The sequence below is a fragment of the Pteropus medius genome, unplaced genomic scaffold, assembly GCF_902729225.1.
Source record: "Pteropus medius unplaced genomic scaffold, Ma_sr-lr_union100, whole genome shotgun sequence".
Taxonomy (NCBI): Eukaryota; Metazoa; Chordata; class Mammalia; order Chiroptera; family Pteropodidae; genus Pteropus; species Pteropus medius.
In genome coordinates this window covers 4925013-4952171 of record NW_024349519.1, presented here as the reverse complement: position 1 = coordinate 4952171, position 27159 = coordinate 4925013, and the positions used below count along the sequence as shown (strand labels likewise).

The 27159-nt window shown below is 34.2% G+C and overlaps 1 protein-coding gene and 1 pseudogene across 4 annotated transcripts; both read left to right on the top strand.

Moving 5' to 3' along the window:
• IRAK4 (interleukin 1 receptor associated kinase 4) lies at positions 1 to 24154 on the top strand. 4 transcript variants are annotated; one of them, XM_039882256.1, is made up of 13 exons: positions 70 to 155; positions 3716 to 3746; positions 5844 to 6013; positions 8169 to 8314; positions 9245 to 9421; positions 9821 to 9981; positions 10866 to 10930; positions 13374 to 13488; positions 13897 to 14006; positions 15221 to 15404; positions 16386 to 16448; positions 20489 to 20647; positions 20774 to 24154. In XM_039882256.1, the coding sequence occupies exons 3-13, from the start codon at positions 5853 to 5855 to the stop codon at positions 20807 to 20809; spliced, it is 1377 nt and encodes a 458-aa protein (XP_039738190.1). In that variant the 5' UTR covers positions 70 to 155; positions 3716 to 3746; positions 5844 to 5852; the 3' UTR covers positions 20810 to 24154. The 4 variants fall into 4 exon arrangements, with proteins under 4 accessions (XP_039738189.1, XP_039738191.1, XP_039738190.1 ...); XM_039882255.1 differs by lacking the exon at positions 3716 to 3746 and having other exon boundaries at positions 1 to 155; XM_039882257.1 differs by lacking the exons at positions 3716 to 3746; positions 5844 to 6013; positions 8169 to 8314 and having other exon boundaries at positions 49 to 155.
• LOC120618646 (uncharacterized) lies at positions 20125 to 20242 on the top strand (annotated as a pseudogene).
• Positions 24155 to 27159: the final 3005 nt, after the last annotated feature.

Genomic DNA, 27159 nt, shown 5'->3' with positions numbered 1-27159 from the left:
CGAGGAACGGGGGGGCGGGGCCTGGGCGGGGCCTGGCATGATGGGCCCGTTCGGCCCCGCCCCTCCCTGGCCGTTCCTATTGCCCTGATTCCTCCTCATCTGCTGAGACAGCCGGGCGGGGTCGCGTCGGCACCTGGCGCCCCGCGCTTGGGCAGGTAAGGGATTCCAACTGTGCGCGCCTCTTTCACGGCAGGTTGTCCGAAGTCCACAGCCCCCGCCTTTGTCCATCTGCCCCAAGGTTGTTGAGGAACCGTTTCGGAAGGAAATTCACGCTTATCTTCAGAATGAGACAAGGACGAAATAGGTTGTATGGGCAGAGCTTGCCCCAGGATAAAGACTTGATTGAGTCCCAGGGGATCTAAAAGTTAGTCAACCTGAAGAGGAACTTGGGGCGTGGAGAGGCGACACCCAGCCATTCTGTGGCTCAGTCGGACCTCGCCATAAATTTCTCAACCCCCTGCGCTTAGTGCCGTCCGAGTGCCAGATTACAAAATGAAATCTCTTTTCCTGAGAACCAGGAAGTAAGGCCAGCACCCAGCAGAGAAGCTCGTCCTATGGAAAGCATTCTGAGCCCTTACAAGATTCTAGCTTTTTCTCTGGGTTCCAGGCTTCCAAGAAACTAGAAGTCCGAAAGGGGTTGTAAGGTTTAGATAAGTACATTATCAAATAGGGAAAGTGGACATGCTAACTCTGAAGCAAGAGAGAAAACAAAGAGATAAAAAGCAGGCACGGAGAAAGGGAGGAAGCATTTGAGCCATTTAGAATGGGTAGAACAGATAGCTCTGTTAGTGCCTCATAAATGCTTCTGACCAAGGAGCCCTAAGAGCAGAGAATATTAAAATCTGTCTTTTCCCTTTCTGGGGTAGTCCTTGAAGAGACCGTCAGAAAGTTCAGGTTTATTTTATTCTCCTGTTTGCATGCTAAACATTCGCTTGAGTTTGCTTTCTACCTGTCCAAGCTGAGCTCATGATCTTCCAGACCGAAATTGCTTCTTCCACAGTCTTCATCTCGGTCAAGAAACTTGTGTAGGCCACAAACCTTGGTGCGGTCTTCTCACCCTTCACAGCAGGACATAGGATTGTATTTGCTCTACTTCAGAAAATATTCAGCATCCTAGGACTTCACACCTTCTTTGCTACTACTGTAATCCACGATGCCAGTACCTCTCACCTGGATTATTGGTGTCCTCTACTAACTGGTCTCTTCCTGTTTCTCTGCCCTTACTCTAGTATCCTTTATTCTCAGCAGCAACCTTAATGTCTTAGAACATCTGTATAGAGCATGTCTCTCGTCTTCTCAAAATCTCCACTGCCTTCTCATCTCACTCAGAGGGTAAACAAAGTCAATATAAAAGCTATAAGGCCCCAGGAGACCTGGCCTTGTTACTTCTTTCATCTAATCTGCTACTTTCCTGCTCCTTTCTCTGCAGTCTCACTTTCTCCTTGCTTTTTCTCAATGGCCCACTTCAGACCCTTGGAATATTTTCGTACAGTATCCTAGTGCCTGTCTTTCTCATTGATTCAGACTTTTAATTAATCAAATGGCACCTTCTTATTGAGGCGTACTCTAACTATCCCACTTAAAATTAAAACCCCTTCTCTTTTTCTTCACTTAATTTGCTACCATCTAACATACCATTGAGTTTATCTGCTTATTGCATGTCTACCTCTATTAGAATATGAGGGCCATGAGTTCAGTTAATTTTTTCTTATTTTCCTAATGCTTTGTCTCCAGGGACCTGGATCGATATCCAACACAAAATAGATACTCAGTAAATATTTGATGAATGAATAATATTTTAATTTTTTAAATATATCCAAAGTGTTTTAAACTACTTACCATTGAGTTAAATCATTGTTTGAGAATGATGTGTTATGTTTAATTTATGGCATACTACCATAAACCCCATTTTGAGAATGGCAGCCCTATATAATTTAATGGATCTGGAAGATATCACCAGCTTTGTTTCGTAACGATGATATTGAGTTGTCCAAAAATAAAGATTAATGGTTATCTGGTATATTTTGCTTAAGAAAGCATGGAGCAGAATAAGCATTTTAGGAAGATTATAAACATATTAAACATACTATGCTTGATAAAAATAAGGCTACCACCATCTGAAAAGCTTGGCTATATTTTCAGACATCTCATTTCTACTCTCTCAATAGCCCCTTACCACTATTCTGAAAATGGAGCTTAAATACAACTCTGCACATTTCTTTTTTATGTGATATAAGAATAACTTCTGCTATAAAATAATCATCACTACATTTTTTGATCACCTGTTTTTGATAGGATTAAGCACTTCACATTTGTTGATTTTAAATCTTATAGCAACTCTATTTTTCAGATTAAGAAACCAAGGTCCAGAGAAACTTAGTTACTGATCTCAGTCACAGTTGGTTTGTGGAAAAGCAATATTAAAATCCAGGCCCATGCAACCTCAAAGTCCAACGTCCCTTTATCCGTCTACACCCTATTCTTCTGATCAGAGTGGTAATGAAACACAGTCTTAAAACTTTATTAATGCATTTGACAAGAAATTTTTCAATCTTACTTTGGGCACAGTACTTTGAGAACATGCTTATGAGTAGGAAGGCATTGCGTTCCACAAGCTGACACTGATTTTAGTTTATTTCTCAATTTTCACCTTACCTTCTATTCTTGTCCGGATTGTCTTGTTTGAAAATGTGAATGGTTTTCTTTACCATGAAAATTAATGGTATGAGAAAATAGTTATGGAAATATTTATTTATTATTTGTAAGCAATATATCCTGTTCCACTTCTATTAATCTTAAGCACCCTAAAGTAAAATCTTGAACACTTTGAGAGAGATGATACTTTTAAAAACTTCCTACACAAATAATTTATTTCCATTATTGAAAATGCAGAAAAGCACATGAAAGAACCACCATAAAAATTACATCAAGAGATAACCACAGTTAAATTTTCGTGCATATTCTTACAAATATGTATTGGGGGTGATATATGAATGAATGTTTAAAGAAAAATTTTAAATTTTGAGTTGAGAACTTCCAAGCATATATGTGTGGAGGAGTTGTTAGAAAGCCTTCCTTTTTCTAATATTCCTGTTCCATCACCTCTGCTAGAAATCTGGGTACAGGAAAGCTACCAAATTATCCTTAGTTTTAAGGTATACTTTTTGTTTTCAATTTTCTTTATTTTAGCTCTAGCTTTTGGATTACTAAGCAATTCTACCTTAACTACTACTTACATTGGAGAGAAATCTGAATAAATTTTTTAAAATAATGTGACTGGAATAACTGCAAAATCTGTAGGCAGATACGATTTCTTAACTTAAAAAAAAAAAATCAGTCTTTCTTTCATTTAACACAAATATTTTGAATGTCTGCTGAAGCTAAATTTGGTTGGGTCCCTAACTGTGAGAGCATACCATCTAGGAGAGAGGGCAGATACATAAACAATAAAATATGATAATTGTTATAATAGAAGAATGACCAGTGGAAATTTGAAGCAAAAGAGATGGCATTCAGGGAAAGTCAATAGTGCCTTTTGTGATGGGCTTCAAGGAACAGGAGGCATTTGCCAGTTGGCCCTCAAGATGCTTGAGCAATTTTTTACCTAGCCCTAGACGACCTTACCTCCTGCTTCATGGAGAAAATACATTGTCTGGGAATTCTTCCTCTCACTTAAAATATATCTATATCCAAACTTCTGCTTCCCTTTTTCTAGATTCAAAGGAAGATGTTTCCTTCTATTCAAGGTGAGACTCTTCCCTTATACTCTATTCACTATATATATCCCTTTTGTATCTACAAGCAAGCTTAAGTCTTAAACCTTAAATCAACAGTTCAAGGTGTGTTTGGGGTCCTTGAGTCTCTTTCAGGAGGTTCATAAGGTCAAAATTACATATTGTAAAAGATTCATTCAAAATGCAATGGGTTTTAATTTGACAAAGTTTATTATATGGTTTCAGATTCCACATTGCAACACACTTTTTGAAAACTATCACTTATCAAGTTTTAGTATGGCATCAAAGAAAAATATCTACTAGTTTGTGAAAAGATGACTAAAATACTCCTTTTTTTCCCAATTATATGTCTGTGTGAAGCTGGAATTTCTTCATATACATCTACCAAAACAATATATTGCAGCAGATTGAATGTAGAAGCAGATATGAGAATCCAGCTGTCCTCTATTAAGTTAAACATTAAAGAGATTTGTAAAACTGTAAAACAGCGTCACTCTTCTATTTTGTAAGGGGAAATATTTTTATTTTTTATTAAAATGTGTAAACATGTACTTTTTTTATTTTTATTTATTATTTTTAAATTTCTCAGTGTCAGTTTCTAATATTGTAAATACTGGTGGTTATCACCAACATAAAAAAAAAATATCTTTGTGTCACAATAATTTGTAAGGGTGTAAAGAGTACTGAAACCAAGTGACCAGGTTTGATAACTGGTGTCCTCTCTCTCTTTCTCTCTCTCTCTCTCTCTCTCTCTCTCTCCCACTCTCTCTCCCTCTCCCTCTCTCCTTTTTCTTTCCCTCTTTCTTCCACCTCCCTCTCTCTTCCTAAGCTTATTCCCTTCATAGATAGATTTCTTGGAAAATGCTGAGAGTGAGGGACATAGAGATCAAATAAAACCACGTGGAGAGGTAAAAGTGTGAAACGGTCAATAAGGACAATGAGTGAAGACAAGTAAAAGGGTTAAGAGCAGTGTTGTCTGCCTGATGGAAAGGGGGTTCCCATAAATTTGTATTCACCACACTCAGCTCAGTTATCTAGTTCTCTACAGATGTATTCATTAGCTTTGGTGTACAAGTAAAATTATGAGATTTATCCCTGGCCGCAGCTCTCCAGAGTGGAGAAGCAGAAGAAAAAGAGGACTGAGGAAATAAAGTTCTGTCTAGACAGTAATTAAAGTGGTTAACCACAGAGTTTGGCTTAGTAGGGAATTAATTGTGATCAGGCAGGTCCAATGGACTCAAGAAATGTGAAGAGGTCAAGGAGGAGCATGTTATGTGAAAAGCTGATGGATAGACCATACCTTTTAATGCTACACAAATTATTTCAGGATATATTTTGTTTTCCTTCTACCAAAGAGTGTTGCATAAATGTTTAATAGTAAATACTGATTGAGGAAAATATTTTAAATTGAAAAATAAGTCTCTTTTATTAATAGATTTGATTCCTGAATGTGTTCACAAAAATATCTTTGCAAAAGTAAACTTTTTGCTCCTTTGTGTAAATTTCACTCAGAAAATGTCAATGTCAGAAAAGAAAAAACGAACTTAATTTTTTTAACTGATATTATAGGTGGAAAAAGAAAGCAAGCCCAGAGGATAAATGAATAAAGCACAATTTTAATTTTTTTCTTGGGTTATCAACTACGGTTGGCCCTTGAAAACCACAGGGGTTATGGGCACCAACCCCTGTGCAGTTGCAAATCCTAGAATAATTTTTGACTCCCCCAAAACTTAACTACTAATAAACTGCTGTTGACCAGAAGCCTTACTGATAACATAAACAGTCAATTAACACATATTTTGTATGTTATATACATTATGTACTTTATTTCAACAATAAAGTAAGCTAGAGAAAAAATGTTATTAAGAAATTATAAGGAAGGGAAAATATATTTACAATATTTATTGAAAAAAAATCCATGTTTAAGTGGACCTGCACAATTCAAACTCATGTTGTTCAAGTGTCAACTGTAGTTGGCTTGAGAGTGTTCCCTTATAGTGTAATCAGTTGCCAATATTTCATATGTTATAACAAAGAGCAATATATAAGCTTACAGATACCATTGCTAAAACTACTGTAAAATTTTAATGAGAACTTTTCATGTTATAGGAATAGAAGATGAACAAATCCATAACACCATCAACATATGTGCGCTGCCTCAATGTTGGACTAATTAGGAAGCTGTCAGATTTTATTGATCCTCAAGAAGGATGGAAGAAGTTAGCAGTAGCTATTAAAAAACCATCTGGTGATGATAGATACAATCAGTTTCACATAAGGTAACATATAAAATTTTTAAAAAATTCTTACTAGAATGATTAGTAGGTATAAATACTGTCTAATGTTGCAGTTCAAAAAATTAACCTCTCTAGGGGAGGTAATGATAATAAATAACCAGTTTTTTGTTTTTTTTTTTTGCAATTTTTCTTCATTCAGCTAGGCTAATATTGTGATCTTGCAAATAAGTTTTTGGGTTAGAATCAAGATTCCCACTTTTATTCTAGTTCTCTGTTTTGCAAACCAAGTACAGTTCACTCTGCCTCACACTTGTCATTTCCAGATTGAAATAACATAAGCATATTATAGGAATCACTAGTAAAATTCTAGAGCATAAACTTCTAAGTATGTGAATATCTAATTCACTTTAACAGTGTGTTTTGGGAATTCAAATTGACATTTTATAGTTGCTTGTAAATGTATACATCTATGGACAGAATTCTTAGTTGTTAGCCAGGATTTTTGAACACTACCTTCAGATAATTTTTGTTTTTTTGTTTTTTTGTTTTTAAGATAATTTCTATTCTTTCTGTTCATCTCTGCTTGATTTAGCATAAAATATCAGTACATATTTTATTTTTGTCAGGTATTTCAGCTCAAGTCTATGTCAAAATCTATCTTTAGAAGCAACAAGAAAAAAATGTAACTTATGATTTTCAGCATTAACCTAATAAAGCACCTAAAAAAACCCATAGCTTCCTTCTAGGAAATGTTTCCTCATATGAAGGCTAAACATCTTAAATTACTTAGAAGTTTAGATTTAAAGTTAGAAAGCCTATTTTTAGAGATATTTTATTGATATTACTGTTAAAAACTTTTAGAGGACAGTTGAGGCAGTGGTGGTGGGGAGAAAAAGCTCTTTGCAGAATAATGGCAGCAAATAATTATTGAAAGAATGATTGAATTAGAAAGCTACCAATTTAAAACCACCAATGAGTAATTGATTTATGCATAGCTCATCGGTAAATGCTAAAGCCACAAAGTGAAAGGTTAGTGATGAACAGGATATGCACAAGATTTAAAAGTATTAGCCACAGGTTACTTAGGAATTATGAAGGGGAAATAGAGCAACTTCTCTATAAAAAGAGAAAAAATCTGAAGTACACCTTCTTTACCAAGTAATCAAACTTTGTGTCACCAATAATGGTACAAACTGCCATTATGTGCCTCCAGATGTGATACAGTGGTAAGAACACATTGCCACCTCTATAGTGTTCTTACCAAAAATTTTCAACCTAAATTTAATCATGAGGAAGCAGTCAGACAATTCCAGACGGTGAGACATTCTATAAGGCATCTGGGCTACACTCTAAAGCACACAGCACAGAAATAGAGATGGAGGAGGAGAAGGCGAGAGCACAAATATGGCAAAATATTATCAACTTGTCAATTGGTGAATCTACATGAAGGGTAAATAATTGTTCATGGTATTATTTTTTCAACTGTTTGGTAGGTTGGAAATTTTTCAAATAAATTTGGAGGAAAAACAAAAATATATATTGTTTAAGTTTTTAAATGTTACTTTTGAAAACTAATTTTTTAAAAAATGAGAATGAAAAACTGATCTGTGTTTTTCTGTATTTAATTGCAATATAATTAAGATTAAAAGAATAATTCTCCAAGTTTATGTATATTCTATTTATTTAAGCAAGGTGGTTTGTTAAAAATCATATGGCTAGCTGACTTAATATATCATGTAGGGAAATAATATAGCTTAGTAGTTTGAGAGCACACTCTTATTTCAATTGAAATCTGAATTTGGATCTCAATTTAGGTACAGCTTATTGGTTCTGTAACTATGGGCTGATTACCTCTCCATACCTGACTTTCTCATTACTAAATTAGTATGATATTCATAATATCTTTGAGAATTAAATGGTTCATGTGTGTGCATCCTATAGCCCACTGAGCAAATACTCAGTAAGTACTCAGTATGTGTTAATTTACATTATCATTACCTTCTGCATCTTTTTTCCTTGGGCATATCTTTTCTGTTCTCTGTAATTCTTGCTGGTTTACTTGCTGTCCTTTTCCTTTAATATTATAGGAGGTGCTGTGGGCAAGATGGAGACGGAGGCGGGGGGGGGCGCATAATTCCTATTTTCATGTGAACTCTATTTACATACTAATTTTGTTTCTTTGTTACTTGCTTTTAAGGAGATTTGAAGCATTACTTCAAACTGGAAAAAGTCCCACTTGTGAATTACTATTTGACTGGGGCACTACAAATTGCACAGTTGGTGATCTTGTTGATCTTTTGGTCCAAAATGAGTTTTTTGCCCCTGCAAGTCTTTTGCTACCAGGTAAACTGAGAGTGACTAGGGCATCGGCAATTAGGGTGGAAGACAAGTGGCATAAATAGGAACATTTCTTCTTCTTTACGTTTTTCTCATAGTAGATGAACCTGACATTTGAGACTCCTTTTCATTCTTTCAACTCTCCCCGACTCTTTAATAAGCATCCCAGACATAGGACACTGCAGATTTCCTGCTAAGGAGATGGAAGCTTCTTGACTGAATCTGTCCCACCATGAAAGTAAGGTAGTTTTGTGCCAATAGGCAGTTTAGAAGGATAGAAATAAGTTTTGGGTTTGAGTTTTTTTTTTTTTTTTCTTTCTTTATTTGTGTTTTGAGGTCTTTCCTTTTTTTTTCACCCTCAACTTCCATCCCAATGGGACTCTGTGTTCACGATTTCCTTGCACTGTATTTTGGTGGATTAGTGTCTAGTTGCTTTCCTCATAACCTTACTGTTTCCATTTGATGCCATTTTACACCAGTGTTTCTCACTCTTCAGTGTGCATAAAAATCACCTGGAGTTCTTGTTAATAATAATATAATATAATAATAATATAATAGAGCCCAGGAGCTACCTCGGCTAGGTAATAATATAATAATAATATAATAGAGCCCAGGCTAGCCCAGGTAGCTCCTGGGCTCTATTATAGATATTGTTATCAGAATTTTAGAATTGGGCTGAAGGTCTATGTTTTTAAACAAGTACTTCAGTGCTTCTGCTGCAAGTGGCTCATGGGCCACTTTTTGAAAACACTGCCTTCCCTTCTCTACCTTTTATCAAAACCAAATTCTTACTAGGTAGCTTCTTATGTCTGCTGTGAGAATGTAAAGCTAATGTGGAAACTGGAGTGATATTAAATGAACTGAGTTCCTAGTTTAAAGTTTTCACAAACACTTTTTCTTATGGAAGGGCAACTTGTATCTTATTTCATTTGGCAGATGCTGTTCCCCAAACTGTTAATACACTACCTTCTAAAGAACCTGTAACAGTTCAGCAAAAACAAGTGCCTCTCTATGGCAAGGAGAAGACATTTGTGATACCTGTGCAGAATCTTGAACAAAACTATATGCCACCTGACTCCTCAAGTCCAGAAAGTTTAGGAGTTAGTGACACACGTAAGTAACATTTGCAGTGCCTTCTACCAGCAGTTTGCCATTAAGATCATCACTGCTATTAAACAATTTTCTCCTTTCGTTTATGTACGTTGGCAACAGCTCTTTTGTGTGTTTTTTTTTTCCTCCTGAGTAGAGGCAATGAGTAACTATTTATATAACATAAAAGGATTATTTTATAAAGAAAATAAGTGACTAAAGTTTTGGGTGGAGGGCCACCAAACAGGATTCTCAAGATAATAATTAAAATTTTAATTAAAAAATTATTTTGCTCTCTTCCAATGTGTCTAATCCAAAGTAGTAAATATTTAAGTATAAAACACTTAAATTGAAAAAATACTGAAATTATTAAAACCAATTTCTTTTTTATTGAAACACTTTTTCCCTTTATTGATATTATAGGTTTTCACAGTTTTTCATTTTATGAATTGAAGAATGTCACAAATAACTTTGATGAACGACCCATTTCTATCGGTGGTAACAAAATAGGAGAAGGAGGATTTGGAGTTGTATATAAAGGCTATGTAAACAACAGAACTGTAGCAGTGAAGAAGCTTGCTGCAGTAAGTTATATTTTTAGGAATAAAAATATTTAAAGGAAGAGTTGCTTCCTATTGTTCCATATAATAAGTTTTAAATTAAACTTTAGGAAGTATATTATCATTTCAGTGTATATTTTCTTTAAGTAAACATCATTCTAAGCTGGTAATCTGAAACATTTAAAAATCTATTGAAAGATATGAGCTCTATCCCTACAAAAATATAGTTATGCACACATACATACAATTATATATATAATTATGGGCAATTCATAAAATAAAGTTAAGAAGTCCTGCTTTACATGGTACTTCATGAATAATCAAGATTAAAATGGTAAGATACTAAGAAAATTTTATAACATTAACTTTCTTATACTACTTTTCTCATAAAAATAAAACATAAAATATACATTAAGAAAAAAAGACTGAACATTTTCTTATCTAGTTCCTTTGTTCCCATTTCTAGTATGGTGTTCACCTTTTACTTACTGATTCATTATAGTCAAAATCTGTTGTTATGTTCTAAAAATAACAATATAATACATATTTATAAGATAAAGATAGTCACATTTTATTACATATGCTGCATATACTTTTACAGGTTTTGTTTTGTTTGCCTTCAAATTAGCTTATGTTTTCTGCTACACATAATTTTTTCAAAATGTTTATGAGGTCTCATTATTTCATTTTGTTCCCAATATAAGGCTTTTTCCTTCCACTAACCAACCATAGAACCTTGAGCAAGTCACCAATATTTTCAGTTTTCAGTTCTATAAAAGGGAGAGATAACGCCTTACTGTTTTTAAGGAAAGCAGGGTCAGCCAGCTGATCTCCTGAGCCCTATTCTAGCTTTAGGATCCTTTGGACTATTGTATTGTATTATATTGCATATCTTTTTATTTTTTTAGATGGTCGACATTAGCATTGACGAACTGAAACAACAGTTTGATCAAGAAATAAAAGTAATGGCAAAGTAAGTAATTTGGCAGTGTGGTATAGTAAAAAAGAGTGAGACATGGAGTAAGGGACCTGGTTTCTTACCCAGAGTATGCCATGCACTGGTGATGTTTTCAAATATATAAAATTAAAATAAAGGATTTAGGTTAGAAGAATTGAAAGAACTTTGACTCTACAAGTCTATGATGACATATTCCCTATGCCAGTAGATTAAATAGCAGTTATTTTAAATCAGCAAAGTAACATGGAATTTTACCGGTTTTCCATTGTCGTGTTTCCTGCCCACAGAATTCATCAAAGATAAATTGTAGAGATACAGAATTTTAAAAAGTATACAATAATAGCCCTTAGATATGTTAACACCCATAAACCAGGCAGTGTTACATGCAAGAATACTTGGAAGGCATTGACCCAGTGTGCCTAAAAAGTGTTGGGCGTCATCAGGAAGCGTAGAAGAAACAAATCAGGAAATTCATTCTAATGATTATAGTGACTGACACTTGAGTGTATACAATATGCCAGACACTGTGCAATGTATTTTAGGTACATTGTCTCATTTAAGCCTCACAGTAGTTGTTAGAATAGGACATACACTTTTTTTTTCTCCACTGAGATTTAGAAACGATTAAAAACTTACCCAAAGCCACATAGCCAATAAATATTAGAGCTGGGTTTCAAATCCAGATCTGTCTGATCCCAAAGCTTGAGCTTTTGATCTGAATACTAGTAGAGTTTATCGATTTACACTCATTGGACCCATTGCTATGAATCGCCAATTCTAGTTGCTTAAACTCAAGAAATAAATAGTAGACTGGAATTAATTCATTCACAGTAAAAATAACGCACACTGATAAAAAAAATTAAAGTTTTTTCACAATTTATTCTTCCCACCCCCATCCCCACTCTCCTGTCCTAAAAGTAATTTGTTCAAAGTAGATAATCTGGGAAATACAGACAAATATTTTTAAATAATAAAAATAATCTCTTAAATATATCACTCAGAAATAACCATTGCTAATATTTGATGTACTTGCTTCATGATGTGTGTATAGCATTTTTCCATGTCATTAAAAGTAATTTAATATTTAAATAAATATGTGAATGCAATTCTGCTTATTTCATCAGGATAAAGTCCTAGAAGAATTACTAGTTCAGAATTTATGAACTTTTTAAAGACTTAACAAGTATGTCCAAATGGCCTTATAGATAAGTTATGACAATACTCCTTACCAGCAATGTATTGCAATATATTACAACTTCAAACTTCACTGCTACCTCACCACCATTGTATAATATTACTGTTTTTTAATAAGTGCCAATCTTCAGACCTTACTAGCAGAATGACCTTGGCCATGTTTCTTAGTTCTATTCATTAGTTTTCTCATCCATAAAATGGGATAATAATAGTTCTTACTTCATTTCTTTATTGTGAGGATTAAATAAAACAAAGCAGGTAAATCACCACAGTGTCTTGTGTATGGTATAAACTCAGCAAATACTATGTACTCATTTTTAAAATGTGCCAGTTTGATGGAAAATGGAGCACTTATCATTTTAATTTACACTTGTAAAATAATTTTGAGGATAAACTGTGATTTAAATCAAAATGAGATGCCAGGTTATAGATCATTCTGAATGAACAAAATGATTAAGCACTTGGATGGAATACTTATCATGTTCTAAGTATATTTCTGGGCTCTCATATATTTGCTCTTTTAATTCTCATAGCACCCATGTTACATAATAGGTATATTCCACATTTAGCAGATAAAGTTGCTGAGGCTCAGTAAGTTGTTAATTTGCTATAGGTCACATATCCAGGAGGTGGCAGAGCTAGACTTTAAATGTAGGACTTTGAACTCTGAGCCCAGTTTTCTTTCTACTTTACCACAGAGGCCTGCGATTTTGTTATATTTCAGCTCTCTTGAATTTTATTACTCTCAAGTATATAAAGAAACTCAATTTAAGTTAGAAATAATCAGATTAAAGATAATTAAATATCAAAAATGTAAATTAAATGTGATTAAAGATTACATATCGGTAAATAGGTGCTTTGGATGTGTTAGAGAATTCTTGAAAGGGTTAACATACAAGTTTCGATTTCTTGAAATCTTGTTCGTGCTATCACTGAAAATTGTGCTAAACAAAGATAAACACCAGCCTAGTCCTTTACCAAACTATCACAAGTTACAATGGTCTTAATTTTTGTACTTTTACTCTAAAATAGAGGTTTTGCTTCTAATGTTGATCAGTATTGACTAAAAGGGGAACTGTTTGCAGAAAATTGTAAACAGCTATAATTAACATATATAAACACATACCATGTTATAATGATATATAGCATTTATTATTTTCTTGCTTTTTTTTTCTGTTAAAGCTTTGAACTAAATAACTTTCAATCTACAGCTGAATATATGTATGTATCATAATAATTTTGAGTGGAAAATTATTTGTCACAGGTGCCAACATGAAAACTTAGTAGAACTACTTGGTTTCTCAAGTGATGGAGATGACCTCTGCTTAGTTTGTGTTTACATGCCTAATGGTTCATTGCTAGACAGACTGTCTTGCTTGGTAAGATGTTTGTTCATCAGATTTTTGGCTTCCTATTTCTGTGTTGGATACTAATATTCACTTTATGACAGGATAATTTAAACCACATTAATTTTAATATTTTTCCTGCTCTATGAAAATTATATAGTTGATATGTAAAAAACTGAGATTGCCATTCTGTTAGATGATAATCTAAGAGATAAAATTATCAGTCAAGGCTAAACTCATATTTTTATTGTCAAATGAGAAATGCTAACCTCCATTTGATTATATTTAGATGACTTTTTAACAACTTTTTAAAAAATCGGAGTCCTAAATTCTTAATGATATAATATTTTTAGTAGTAGCTTAGAAAATTTTTCCATTATATATTTCTATAGATATTTTTATCCTCCTTTTTTTTAATTGGTTTGTTTTTTACTTCATAAGGATGATACTCCACCACTTCCTTGGCACGTGAGATGCAGGATTGCTCAGGGTGCAGCTAATGGCATCAGTTTTTTACATGAAAATCATCAAATTCATAGAGATATTAAAAGGTAAATGCTGCTGTTAAAAAGCTTTTGGAAAACCATCCTTAAAGAATAATTTGCTGTTATTCTTTCTAATCACTATTCACATGCGTGTCTTAACCTAGAGCACTCCAAGATTACAGATGTCCTTTTTCTCCACAGTGCTCTGCTTTATTTAGACCCTCACTATCTCTCATTTACTCTATTACAGACTCTCTTGATCAGCCTTTAACCAATCTGTACCAATTCACATTTATTCACTACTACATTGCCAAGTTACATGGTCTTAAAAATCAAGCCTGACAACCTCAGTTCTCTACTATGAAAACTTTAGATGTTGCTCACAGGATACAGTTCAAATTCCCTCCAGGTACCATAACCAGTTTTGTGAAATTGGTTGTATGTACTTATGTTTTCATCATTACATACATGTTGCTCCATTTGCCTGAAATGTCTTTCTCACATTTAACCACCAACTTCTAATAATCCTTCAAGACTAAGTACATATTTCCTTGGAATTTTTCCAGTTCTTCCAGTCATGTGGTTGTCCTCTCTACATTTCATACCTAATATCACTATTATGGAGTATTTACTGGGTTTTTAAAATTATTCATGTACCTTTGTCACAGATAAGATTCGAAGAGTCCCCCCATGCCCAGCACTGAGTCTAAACAGTATAATACATAGGGAGTTCTCAATAAGTTTTATGGAATGAAAATATGAATGTATGAGTGAATGCAAATAATGAATGAAGAAAGATCTTTTAGCTATATCCTTTCCTCTTCAAAAGGTTTTCAGATGATACAAAAAAATAAAGAAATGAATAATTGAGATACTTGGGTTGGAATTTGTTTTTAAATGAACTTAGAAATGTTAGGAAAGCTATTGACTGGTGCTTTAGGAGATTTTAAGGGAAATTACCCTGTAATACATTATTTGTGAAATAATGAAAATATCTCTCACTAATGTGAACAATATTACTTCATTTTTATTCTCCTAAAATTTTTCCTCAAGAAACAAAAAGAGAAAGAAGACAATTATTTCTCTTGAGCTTTAATCTGATTTATTTAAATCTATTTAAATCTAGATTTATTTACACAAATTTCAAGCTTTTATGACATATATTATAAAATGGTATACTCTGTAAATACACACATGTGTACATTCATACACCTAAGGAACCATTTGATATGCTTGAAAAGAAAAACATTTTATTCTTCAAACTTTACATTTTTTTTCAGTGCAAATATCTTGCTAGATGAAGACTTTACAGCCAAAATATCTGACTTTGGGCTTGCACGGGCTTCTGAGAAGTTTGCCCAGACAGTCATGACTAGCAGAATTGTGGGAACAACAGCTTATATGGCACCTGAAGCTTTGCGAGGAGAAATAACGCCCAAATCTGACATCTACAGCTTTGGCGTAGTAAGTTTCATATATTATAATTGGTAACAATAATTCTGAAAGTTATCGTGAAATTGAAGTAGAATATGTTGAATATACCTGTCTTGCATAGCTCTCGTATATAGAGACGTAAATCTAACTATGCACAATGAACATACAATGCAATATAGATATGACTTACTATTGAATTGTACACTTGAAAATTACTGGATTTCATTAACCAATGTCACCATAATAGAAAGAAAAAAAGAAAAAAAGAAAGAAAGAAAGATAGTTAAATGAGAGTTATAAAAATTTCTCCAAATTTGTAAAACTTTCAAATTGATTTCTGAAATTACTATAACAAATGATTTTTTCACCACACTATTCTCATGAATTAGTATGAAATTTAAATTAATGCATAAAATAAATATATCATACAGTATGCACTTTAGTGACATTTTTAAAATGAAATATTTTTCAAGGAAATGCACTTTGGCATTTTCTGATCTACCATTCTCTTCCTGGTAACTTTTAAGATGGAGTGAGAAGTGAGTAAGAACGATTGGAGAAATTGGGTACTTCTTTATCTTATTTTTTCCTATGTGTTTTATATATGGAAATTTAACTTAATAGCACTGTGAAGTTAAGGCACAGTGTTGTAGGATATGGTTAAGGTTTAGAAAATAATATTATCCTAAGAGCCAGAAAAAATTATTCTTGCGAAGAATCCCCTGCAAGGCAGAAAAAGGAGTGTCCAGAACACACATAAGTGGACCTGATTGTTTAGTAAGTTGCCAATAGAAAAGAACTGTTTGTGGAGATGGGTGGGACCCAAGGTAGATATGAAGGAAGAGGTGGTAAGAAATGACCACAGCTTGTGTTCTTTCAGTTTCCATGCCTAAAAGACATGTGCAGTGCATGGAAATGATTAATCAGATTTCATAATCAAGATTATAGTCTTTCTAGGTTCTATATGTTGCCTTGAGTTTACATTAATGGGTTTGTCTTTTGTCTTCATAGGTTTTACTAGAAATAATAACTGGGCTTCCAGCTGTGGATGAACACCGTGAACCTCAGTTATTGGTAATCGAAAGATTCATTTTTTCCAGTCTTTTTCTCTTTGCACTTATAATCTAAATTTATATGGGTAAATCTGGCAACTAGAAGTGTCAGACTTTCTACTGGCAATTACATAGCAGCATATGGAAAGAGCATCAAATATTTCTAATTTCAGCTCTGCTATGAAGTATTTGTGAAGCTTGGAAAAGTCACATATATATTCAATGTTCTAATTTCTTTATGGGTAGAATCAGAATAGAATTATATGATTTCTGTGGTCATCTCCAGTATATTTTTATTTTGTTACTTTCAGGGTGGTTACTAACCGCCTTTTCAGCTCAAGGAGGAAAAATAACATGGCTACTATTCAAATTTATATCAAAATGTAATTGCTACTAAAATTCTCTTTCCGTTTCTATTACAGAGTGTTTTATTTACAAAGTTATTATAGAAAACGTCAACTATGTGTTATATTATGCATTCATTGACAATTACATAAATAGACTAACTGAATGCTAAAGCTATAGGAAAATTATGCCATGCCCCTTTTTTCCTACGTAGTAAATTTTAAGAATTTGGAAAGTCTATTTATAAAATTAAAGATTTACAGAAATACCTGGCATCATGTATAAGTTTTTCTTAAAATTAGTTAAATAACTATACTGTCTTTATTCTAATTTATGTGTTCGAATAGGACAAACAAGTGGGACAAATTCAGACAGCTGTGGGACAAATTCAGACAATACACCAGATTATTTTCCTAGAATGAGGATTAGAAAGTCAAAATGTATATTACCCTTCCCTTTTTGGGAAATCATCCTCAACTCAGATTGCCAATGTCCAATGGTCAACAAGATGATGACATTGATACTGAGACTTCATAGGAATGATCCTTCCTAGCACGGTGAGACCATCCTATCTGACCAAAGGTTGGTCATTAGTCCACCCTTCGGATTGATTTATGATCAAAAGAAGGAATTGTGGATGAAAAAAGGGATTCTATGGAAAGTAACCTCACAGGGTGATCTGATCATAAATTCCTTGCTGGGCAGGTCATGGTGAGTAGTCACACCCAGGCATATAATTTCTTTATCGAAAGGTTTATTTTTGCCTTAAGGAAGCCCTGTCCATTGTTTCTGTGTATCTAGGTTAACACACCTTTGAAATAAGCTTAACCACCCTCAATAGAGCACATAATTTTGTTAAATCTTCAGTAATCTAGTCCTTGCTTTGCTTTTTCCTACTTTCATGTAATCTTCCTTATGTTCCCCCCTTAATTTCAAATACATAAAAGAAGCTACAAAACTGTTATTCTCTGGAGCATGTGAGATCTTGCTCCCCAGCATATGTCATCAATTTGTCTCAAATAAACTCTTATAAAAGATTTTTTTAAAGAAAAAAGAAAATCAAAAGGTATATTTACTCAAGGGCTTTGTACCATATTCTTAAGAAAAGCCATGAGTACACTATCTATTATAGTATGGCTGCAGGTGTCCCTTATAAAACTACATTATAAAGCTTTCCATGGTATATTGGATATGAGGTAATGCAATATTACATGCTAGATAATATTTCACATTAAAGTATATTTATAGAATATAATATTATTGGGAAAAGTTGTTTTTATAATATTGGATTTTTGCAGTGGCATACAGTGAAATTTTGTCTTTAGCAAAGAAATTAAATTTTCTGTCTCATCGGTGGCAGGAGGCCTGAAAAGAAGCCTGGGCTGGTGATACAGTTTTTGAGACATTAGTGTACAGACATTCTGACATCCACTCATATCGTCAATCTCATCAGCGCATCTCGATCCACATCGTCAGACGTCGAATCGAACAATCGAATCAGATCGAATCAATTCCAGATCCAGATCGAATCCGAATCCAGATCGAATCGAATCAGATCGAATCAGATCGAATCGAATATCAGATCGGCAAAATAAAGGAAAAAAAAAAAAAAAAAAGGCACAAAACAAAAAGCGCGCGCGGCGGCAGCGCGGCGGCGCACTTTGCGCGCGGCGGCATGCGGCGGCACGCGCAGCGCGGCGGCACGGCGCGCGCTGCGCGCGGCGCGCGCGGCGCGCGCGCGCGGCATGCGGCGAAAAAAAACAAAAAGAAAAAAAAGCGGCGCGGCGCGCGCGGCGCGGCGCGCGTGAAAAAAAGAAAAAAAAAAAACAAAAACAACGGCAGGCGGGGAAAGGGGAAAGAAGGAAAGGGAAGGAGGAGGGAGGAGGAGGGAGGAGGGAGGGAGGAAGGAAGGAAAGGAAGAAAGGAAGGAAAAGGAAGGAAGGAAAAGGAAGGAAGGAAGGAAGGAAGGAAGGAAGGAAGGAAGGAAGGAAGGAAGGAAACCCAGTGTTTTACTACCTTGCAACTTAATGCTTTTTAATCAAGGCCTATCTGTCTAAAGGCCTAAATTTTCCATTGTTTTACCTGAGACGTTTTTCTCATTCAGAATATTATAAAGGTTTCAAAACTTTGGTTTGAATAAGGATGAAATGCAAAAAACATAGGATCCATCTTAGTCTTTTTGCATGTGTGTGCATCATAAAATAGTGAAAACCATAAAACTTCAAGGAAGATTATACTTTCACTTGTTCTTAATGTTTGAATGTGGTATGATATAAAATAATAAGATTCTAATATAAATATAACTAAAAGAGAGTCATCCATTAAAGAACCTTTATATCACTAGATTCTGCCATTACCCAAACACTTTCAAAATTCATCTTTGGAAGAGTATCTGGAGACTTTACAATTAACTCACATAAACAGTCTTTTCCACCTGTATTAGTTTCCTGGAGCTGCTATTTAAAAAAAAAAAAAAATCACAAACAGATGTAAAATGATAGAAATTTACTCTCTTATAGTTCTAAAAGCCAGAAATCTGAAATCAAGGTTTTGTCAGGGCCACATTCCTCCTGGAGACTCTAAGGGAGACTCTTTCCTTGCCTCTTCCAGCTTCTGGTGGCAGCTGACATTCCTTGACTTGTTGCTACATCTCTCTATATTCTTCTTCTGTGGTCACATTGTCTTCTCCTCTGTGTCTGTTTTCTTCTCTTTCTATCTCTTATATAGACACTCGTTATTGATTTAGGGCCCTTCTAGGTAATCCAGGATTTGATCTCATCTCAAAATGCTGAACATAATTACATTCTCAAAGAACTTTTTCCCCAACTCACATTTATGGGTTCTGGGGATTAGGACTTGGAGATATATATATAGATATAGATATAGATATAGATATAGATATAGATATAGATATATATATATCTATATTTTTTTTATATTTTTTTTATATTAAAAATTGAGCATGTATTTTTGAGGCTGCTGCTCAACTCACTATACCATCCTAGTCCTATGCCTCTCCCTAGTCATTCTTTTTCATCGTGGCCCTGCCCACTTTTTCCTCCTTCCTCTTTCTCTTTGATTCAACAATTTGAGTATCATAAGGAGGGGAAGCCTGGTTTCAGAAGTTGGAATTGCATTATCAGAAGCATATCAAGAAGCAGAGCACCTTGTGCTGGCAGTCTAGTAAATACCGCTAGTGGGAATATGAGAGCAACTAGCTCAGTCACGTAGATACAAAAATTAGAAGGCAAATATCTGAAAGTATCTAGGAGGTATATATGAATGAATGAATGAATGAATGAATGAATAGGGTTTCTCCTATATGTCTTCAATTCTTAAGTTTTTAAAAGTAGACAGACAGCCATGCCACCCTGAACAAGACCGATCCCATCTGATTTGGAAGTTAAGCAGGGTTGGACCTGGTTAGTACTTGGATGGGAGACCACCTAGGAAGACCAGGTGCTGTAGGTGTAAAAAAATAAAAAAATAAGCGATTGTAAGCTGGCAAGGTGCTTGCAATCTGTGAGGTCAACCAAGTGGTTGCCTCACCTAAAAAAAACCAGCGAACCAACCAAACAAACAAAAATGTTCACTATAAAAGTAGACAATAAAATTGGAGTACATGTTATTACGAAGTAGATTAAATAATTAAAATGTATGTTCTGATTTCTTTCACTTTTATTTGAAACTCTTAAAGCTTTAACATTTGTTTTAAAGCTAGATATTAAAGAAGAAATTGAAGATGAAGAAAAGACAATTGAAGATTACATTGATGAGAAGATGAATGACATTGATTTTGCTTCCATTGAAACTCTGTACTCTATTGCCAGTCAATGCCTGCATGAAAAGAAAAATAAGAGACCAGACATTAAGAAGGTATTAATTTTTTTACACGTATTTAAAAAGTGAAGGAGTTGGGGTTTCTCTTTTTCTCCTACATGTACATTTCAAACCAACTATTTAATGTGTTTTTTTTTTTCTTTCTTTCTTTCTTTATAAAAGGTCTACCAGCTGCTGGAAGAAATGACAGCTTCTTAAAACTTTAGTAGAATAGGCTCTTGGCTTTTTATCTATATCTAAACCATTTTTTAAACTAAATTTTTTAGTAAATATTTTTCTTTACTTTTAACAAGGCAGCATGGTGCAGTGCCATGGTTATTAAAGCTTACATAGAACCCCCAACATATGGAACAAACAAAAGTAGAGCTGCTATTTCAACGCTTAGCCCTACCTTCTTAGTGTCACCTCACTTCTTGCAGTAATCCCTGAAACAGTTTGAAAACCACAGGATTAGCAAAAAACAGGATTAGACTGTAAGGATGAAAAGACCCTGGGCTGAAGCCCAACATTATTTCTACTTTGCTGTAAAGCTTTGGGCAATCTCTTAGCTGCTTTGAGCCTTGTTTTTTTTCACCTGTAACATTGGACTAATACCTACTGTGCCTCTCTGATAGGTAGTCATGAAAATCAAATGATGCAGAATATTTACAAGTACTTTGTAACTTATAAAGTGATATAAAATTTAAAGTTTATATAGATAATTATGAAATCCTATTACAGTATTTGTTTATAGGGTCATGTTCACAGTGTGCTATTTAAAGCAGTTATTCACCAGAAACCAAGTATGCTCAAATGATATTCCCATGTTGATATGGCTATTATTAGATTATGTTATATGGCAAAGTCGAAGGATTTTTGTAGATGGCAATTAAGGTTCCTAATCAGCTGACTTTGAGTATCAACAGGGAGACTGCTGAATGGGCCTGACCTAATAAGGTGAGCTCTCATAAGAAGTCTGAGAGATTCTCCAGCGGGCCTTAAAGAAGTAAGCTACAGCGTTATAAGAAGGCCACATTGGTTAAGACCTACAGGTGGCCTCTAGGAGATGAGAGCTACCTTCCAGCTGTCAGCCAGCAAGAATAACTGGGACCTCAGATGTATAACCACAAGAAACTGAATTCTTCCAACAACCTGAACTAGCCCAGAAGAGTACTCCAAGCTTCAGATGATACCATAGCCCCAGCTGACACCTAAATTTCAGCCTTATGAGACCCTCAGTAGCGAGCCTAGCTGAGCTGTGCCTGGACTTCTGACATGCAAAACTGTGAGATAATGAATGAGTTTCTGTAAGCCACTAAGTTTGTGGTAAGTTATTATGCAGCAATAGAAAATGAATACAAATATTCCCATGATGATTCTCCTGTGGAGATATCCCATCATGTTAACAACTCTTCCCAAACAAGGGGTTTATACAGTGTGTATACTCAAGGGTTGTACTTTGTACTGTACTGATTTTTACTGCATTTCTCAATTGTTCTTAGTGCCTGCTCGTTTGTTCGTTTGTTTGTTTTACTACAGAGAATGAGAGACCTCTGGAGAGTAGTGGTGAATTGATTTTTTAAATGATTTTTAACTATTTCTCCTAAGTTTAAAATTCTCAATTGTTTTATATTATTTGAAAATTTATTTTACAGATTTGGGTGAGCAGAAAGAGTTAATTTCCTTAAGCATGAAAGTTAGTCAATAGGAAAACTAATGTGTTTAGAAGGAATACCAAGTGTCTGCAATTATTCATTCACTCAATAACTTTTATGTCTATAGTTCTTTCATTAACACACTCAGAAGAAAAGTATGTACAGTAAGCTATAGTAGAAGATGATCATCCTCTTTGATGTATTGTTTAGACCTTCCTAAATGCTTTCCTGGGAAATAAAGATAGCACATCTTTCTAATCACTTTTATAAAATAAGAAAAAGGAAAATCAAATGACTTAGTCAAATTAATCTCAGTGGGAACCCACATAATTTGAGACACATGATGATTTGTAACACTAAAAATAGTTATTTTAAAATATAATTAACTATTTCTTGAAATAAAAGCATATATGTAAAATGGCATATATGTAGCCCTGATTGAGGACTGTAGCCAAACTATATTAACGTTTTAAAAATGAGTAAACCATTTCATTGATTTTGAAAGTGTTACAGTATTATTTGGTAAATGTTTCATTCTATCAAATGGAATCAATATCAGATTTACCAAAATTAGGTCTAGCTTCCCTCTCTGGAAGCTCTTTTGAAGGCAATAATACTGTAAATCCAAGATTCCAAAGTAAGTGTTAACCACAGTTTCTTCTCTTTGCCTGATGATGTCAAATGCATCGTGGATCCCTGAACTTGTGTGACCCACTTAACTATGAGAATGAACAACAGAGGGGGTGTCCTCAGCTAGCACATGAACAGGGTTGTCACAAAAGTTATGAAGAGAATAATGTATAGGCTCTTTTCACTGTTTCCCTCAAGGCAGAAATTAAAAGCCTGTAGTGACATCATTTTCTTAACATCATTTGGAATGTGCTTCCCGCTAATCTTTTATAGAAACAAAAAAAATTGAACAGGTTTTCGAAAAAAAACTTTTGACAGAGGTTTTACAAGCTTTGGTGTGAACTTTTAACATTGTCTCCAACAACTGATTGTGCCAACCAATGAGTAACAACAACATGGTTAAGAACCACCCACCCACCTCATTTCCAGAAAGAACAACTGTTTTTATTCCCATATTTCTGACCTATTGGTTTACTAGTTAGCCAACTAAGTTTTTTAAATTCTAAATTTCTCTCGATATGTTCTATGAAAAACAAAGAGGTAATAGGAACAATTGGTGAATGTTTTGCTTTACTTTTCTAACATATAATTAAGAAAAATTTAAGACATTCTAAAGCATTTATTGCTCTGTTCACTTTTTGTTCTGTAGCCATATAAAAGGGCCATAGATTTCAGCCATTCGTAGTCCTCTTATTCACTTTCAAAATAAGCATATATTTTATTTTTCCTAGCTTTATTATGGTGTACTTGACAAATAAAAATTGTATATACTTAAGTTGTTCAAACTGATGGCTCAATGTACATCTACATTGTGAAATAATTATCATAATCAAGCTAATTATCAACTCCATCAACTCACATAGTTACCTTTCCTTTTCTCTCTCTCTCTTTTTTTTTTTTTTTTTTTTTTTGGTGTGGTGAGAACACTTAAGATCTACTCTTTTAGCAGTTTTCAAGTATTTAATACAGTGTTATTAGCTATAGTCACCATGCTGTATATTAGATCCCTAGAACTTACTCATCTTACAACTGAAAGTTTATACCCTTTGAACAAACTCTCTTCATACTCCTTTGAAGTCTGCATTATTCCACTACAAGAATGGACACATATAGAGATGACTTTTTTAATCAAATTCTAATCTCAGAAAAGTTAATATGGAAGCAGCAGCTGTACATCTTCAAAATTGATGCTAATGTCATTCCTGCGATAAAATTAGAAAAAAGTCATCCTATGAAATATTCTCACCTAAAAAAGTAATTAATAAATGAATTCAACAAATATTTATTGATTGTTTTCTATGGTCTGGGCAGTTATTTTAAAAAAGCAATGGATATACTCGAAGTCCTTGTTCTCAAGGAGCTTGTTCTCAGGGCAAAGTCTCTTTTCAGATGGAGATACAAGTAAATAAGTAAGACAGTATCAGGTAGTGACCAGTGTTAAGGAAACATTGAAACTATGTATTGTAATAGAGAGATTCCCTTGGCTGAGAAGCTTTAACAGCCAAGCTCAAAAAAAAAAAAAGCTACCACTGTATACAGTCTTAAGAATGACTAGAATATGCTATTACTTAGGAGAAAGAGAAAAAAAAAACCTAAACTGCATCATTTTTGTTGTTTCTTTGGTTTATTTTTAATTTATATGTTCTTTTTTCACTTTTTAATTTTTTTTTAATTACAGTTGACATTCAATATTATATTCATTTCAGGTGCACAACACAGTGGTTAGACATTTTTATAACTACAAAGTGATCCCCGCAGTAAGTTTAGTACCCACCTGGCACCATACATAGTTTTTACAATATTATTAATTGTGTTCCCTATGCTGTACTTTACATCCCCTTGATTATTTTGTAACTGCCAATTTGTGCTTCTTAATCTCTTCTTTACCTCTTTCACCCAGTCCCCCAACCCCCCACCCCCAATCTTGCAATCATCAGTTTGTTCTCTGTATCTATGAGTCTGTTTATATTTTATATGTTCATTTATTTTATTTTATTTTTTTAGATTCCATATATAAATGAAATAATAAGGTATTTGTCTTTCTCCATCTGACTTATTTTACTTAGCATAATACCCTCTTGGTCTTTTCATGTTGTTGCAAGTACTATGGTAAAATTTCATTGTTTGTGTTATTAGGTGTTATCAGAGGCCTTCAGTTCAACAGAGAACCAAGTATAAGATTTTGTCATAATGTTTCTACTACTATCCTGGGAAAAGAATACTGTGTTCCAGATTATGTCAGATATTTTCCTCTACTGGCTATTTATATATGCATCAGGGTCCTTTGGTGAAGCTTTTGTTAAGGTCATCTAATCTGTTTTCCTTGCACTAACTCCATGCTTACCTAGCAGCCTTTTTATTTTGAATTCTTATTTCTTGCCTGGATTTGCCTTTTAGACGGTAATACACAGCGACAAACACTATTACAAATGATATATCAATTTCTATTGCAAAGTGTCTTTTTTATGATTAGTAAAATCACAGTCTGGCTTATACCTAAGTCTTTGGAAAGTTTGGGTAGTGTGAATTAAATCTTCAACGACTGATCATCTCAGGCTGTCCTGCAATGCTGGAATCCAAGCCCTAGACTATGAGTGACCCTTTTTCCTACTACAGCCATTCTAATAGCCAAATGGTGTCTCTACCCCTTTCAAGAATTAAAAAGTAGCTAATGCTATGGTGGTAATCATTTTACAATATGTAAGTATATCAAATCAACACATCGTATACCTTAAACTTACACAATGTTATGTGTCAATTATATCTCAATAAAGCTGGGGAGGAATTAAAAAGTTAAACAGAGACTACATACACCTTAACCCCTCCTTCTCTTTATAAAATGTCTAAATAATGAAAGAACTTTTATTATAAAAAGATGCATATCCCCCATCATAGTTTAGAGGAAGACTGGCATTCTTCTTTATAGTAATAACAGAATTTGACTATCATAATTTAGTGAGTGGCCTTAAAAATGTTGAAATGCTGACAAGTAACTGTTTTTTAAAATACTCAGTATCACTTCCATTAGTAGCATCCTTTGGTGAAATACTCTTAAATCAATTTACAGGTTAGTGGAGGGAACATGCTATATAGCTTACTCTGGTAAATATGTTGGGAAGCCCTGCCATATCAAGATTCTTTTTTGGCTAAGAAAGATGAATAATAACATCTGCCCTTATATTTTCAGGCCTGGAAAATGGCATAAAAACTCTGAAAATTCACTTCTTCATGAAAAAAATTTAAAAGCTGGCAAGAAAATAATGTAAGAACTTACTTTTTCAGAACTGGAAACTAACCAGAGTATTGCAGCAACCCAGAGAACATTCAAGAAAAACAGTTGAATCTCAGTAAGACCTACAAACTTTGTGGCATATTAACTTACCTCAGTCTCATTCCTTGCTCCCTGCAATTGTCTTTGAAAATAACAGCCTACATTCTTGGTAGTGGAGGGTGCAGAACAGAGCTGGAGCCTTTTCAAAGCCTTATTTTGAAAGAAATATAATTATTTGACCTGTCTGGTGGTTCCCTAGAAGACTCCAATCAAAGGTTTATCTTTATTTGACCTGACTAAAGCTCACCTAGTGCTAACAGCCTCTCTGTGGAGTCATTTGTCAAAAACATTTACTGGCAAATATTTTAATCCCAGCTGCTTGAGGTGATGAATAACAGTTGGGACAAACAGTAGGCTAACCAAAAAGCTTAAAATGAAAAGCTGAGAAACAAGATGTCAGTTATGGCTTTGAAAATCTCCAGCATGTTCCTGGGAACCTAGAAAGCCACGTATGTCTGTAAGACCAAAAAAAGGACCTGATATGGCCCTAAGCTTTCACTTCTAGCTGACTTTCAGGCTCTGTACAAGGAAGAAGTTAAAACTAAGGCTGAGTCTAAACTGCCTGTGTGAGTGTGGAAGGTGTATCTCAACCTGTAATTTGACAATAGTGGCACAAAGAAGGGAGCAGGGCACAGATCTATATAGAAAAGTTTCTTTATACTATTGAAATCAAGTTGATATTACTGCAAACTAGACTGTTATAAATTAAGATGTTAATTGTAATTCCCAGTGCACCACTAGGAAAATAACAAAAATATGGTAAAAGAAATGACAAGAAATTAAAATATTACACAAGAATATATCTATTTAACACAAAAGAAGGCAGTAATGGAGGAAATGAGGAACAAATTAACATAATACATATAGAAAATAAATAGCAAAATGGCAGATGTAAATCCTGCCTTCTTGTTAATTACATCCAGGATCACGTCCTCATCTCAAAATCTTTAATT

Coding starts and splice junctions, on each gene's coding strand:
- IRAK4 (XM_039882255.1), top strand. CDS start 5,853: ATGAACAAATCCATAACACCATCAACATATGTGCGCTGCCTCAATGTT. Junction 6,014..8,168: donor TACAATCAGTTTCACATAAG/GTAACATATAAA, acceptor CTTGCTTTTAAG/GAGATTTGAAGCATTACTTC. Junction 20,648..20,773: donor AGAGACCAGACATTAAGAAG/GTATTAATTTTT, acceptor TCTTTATAAAAG/GTCTACCAGCTGCTGGAAGA.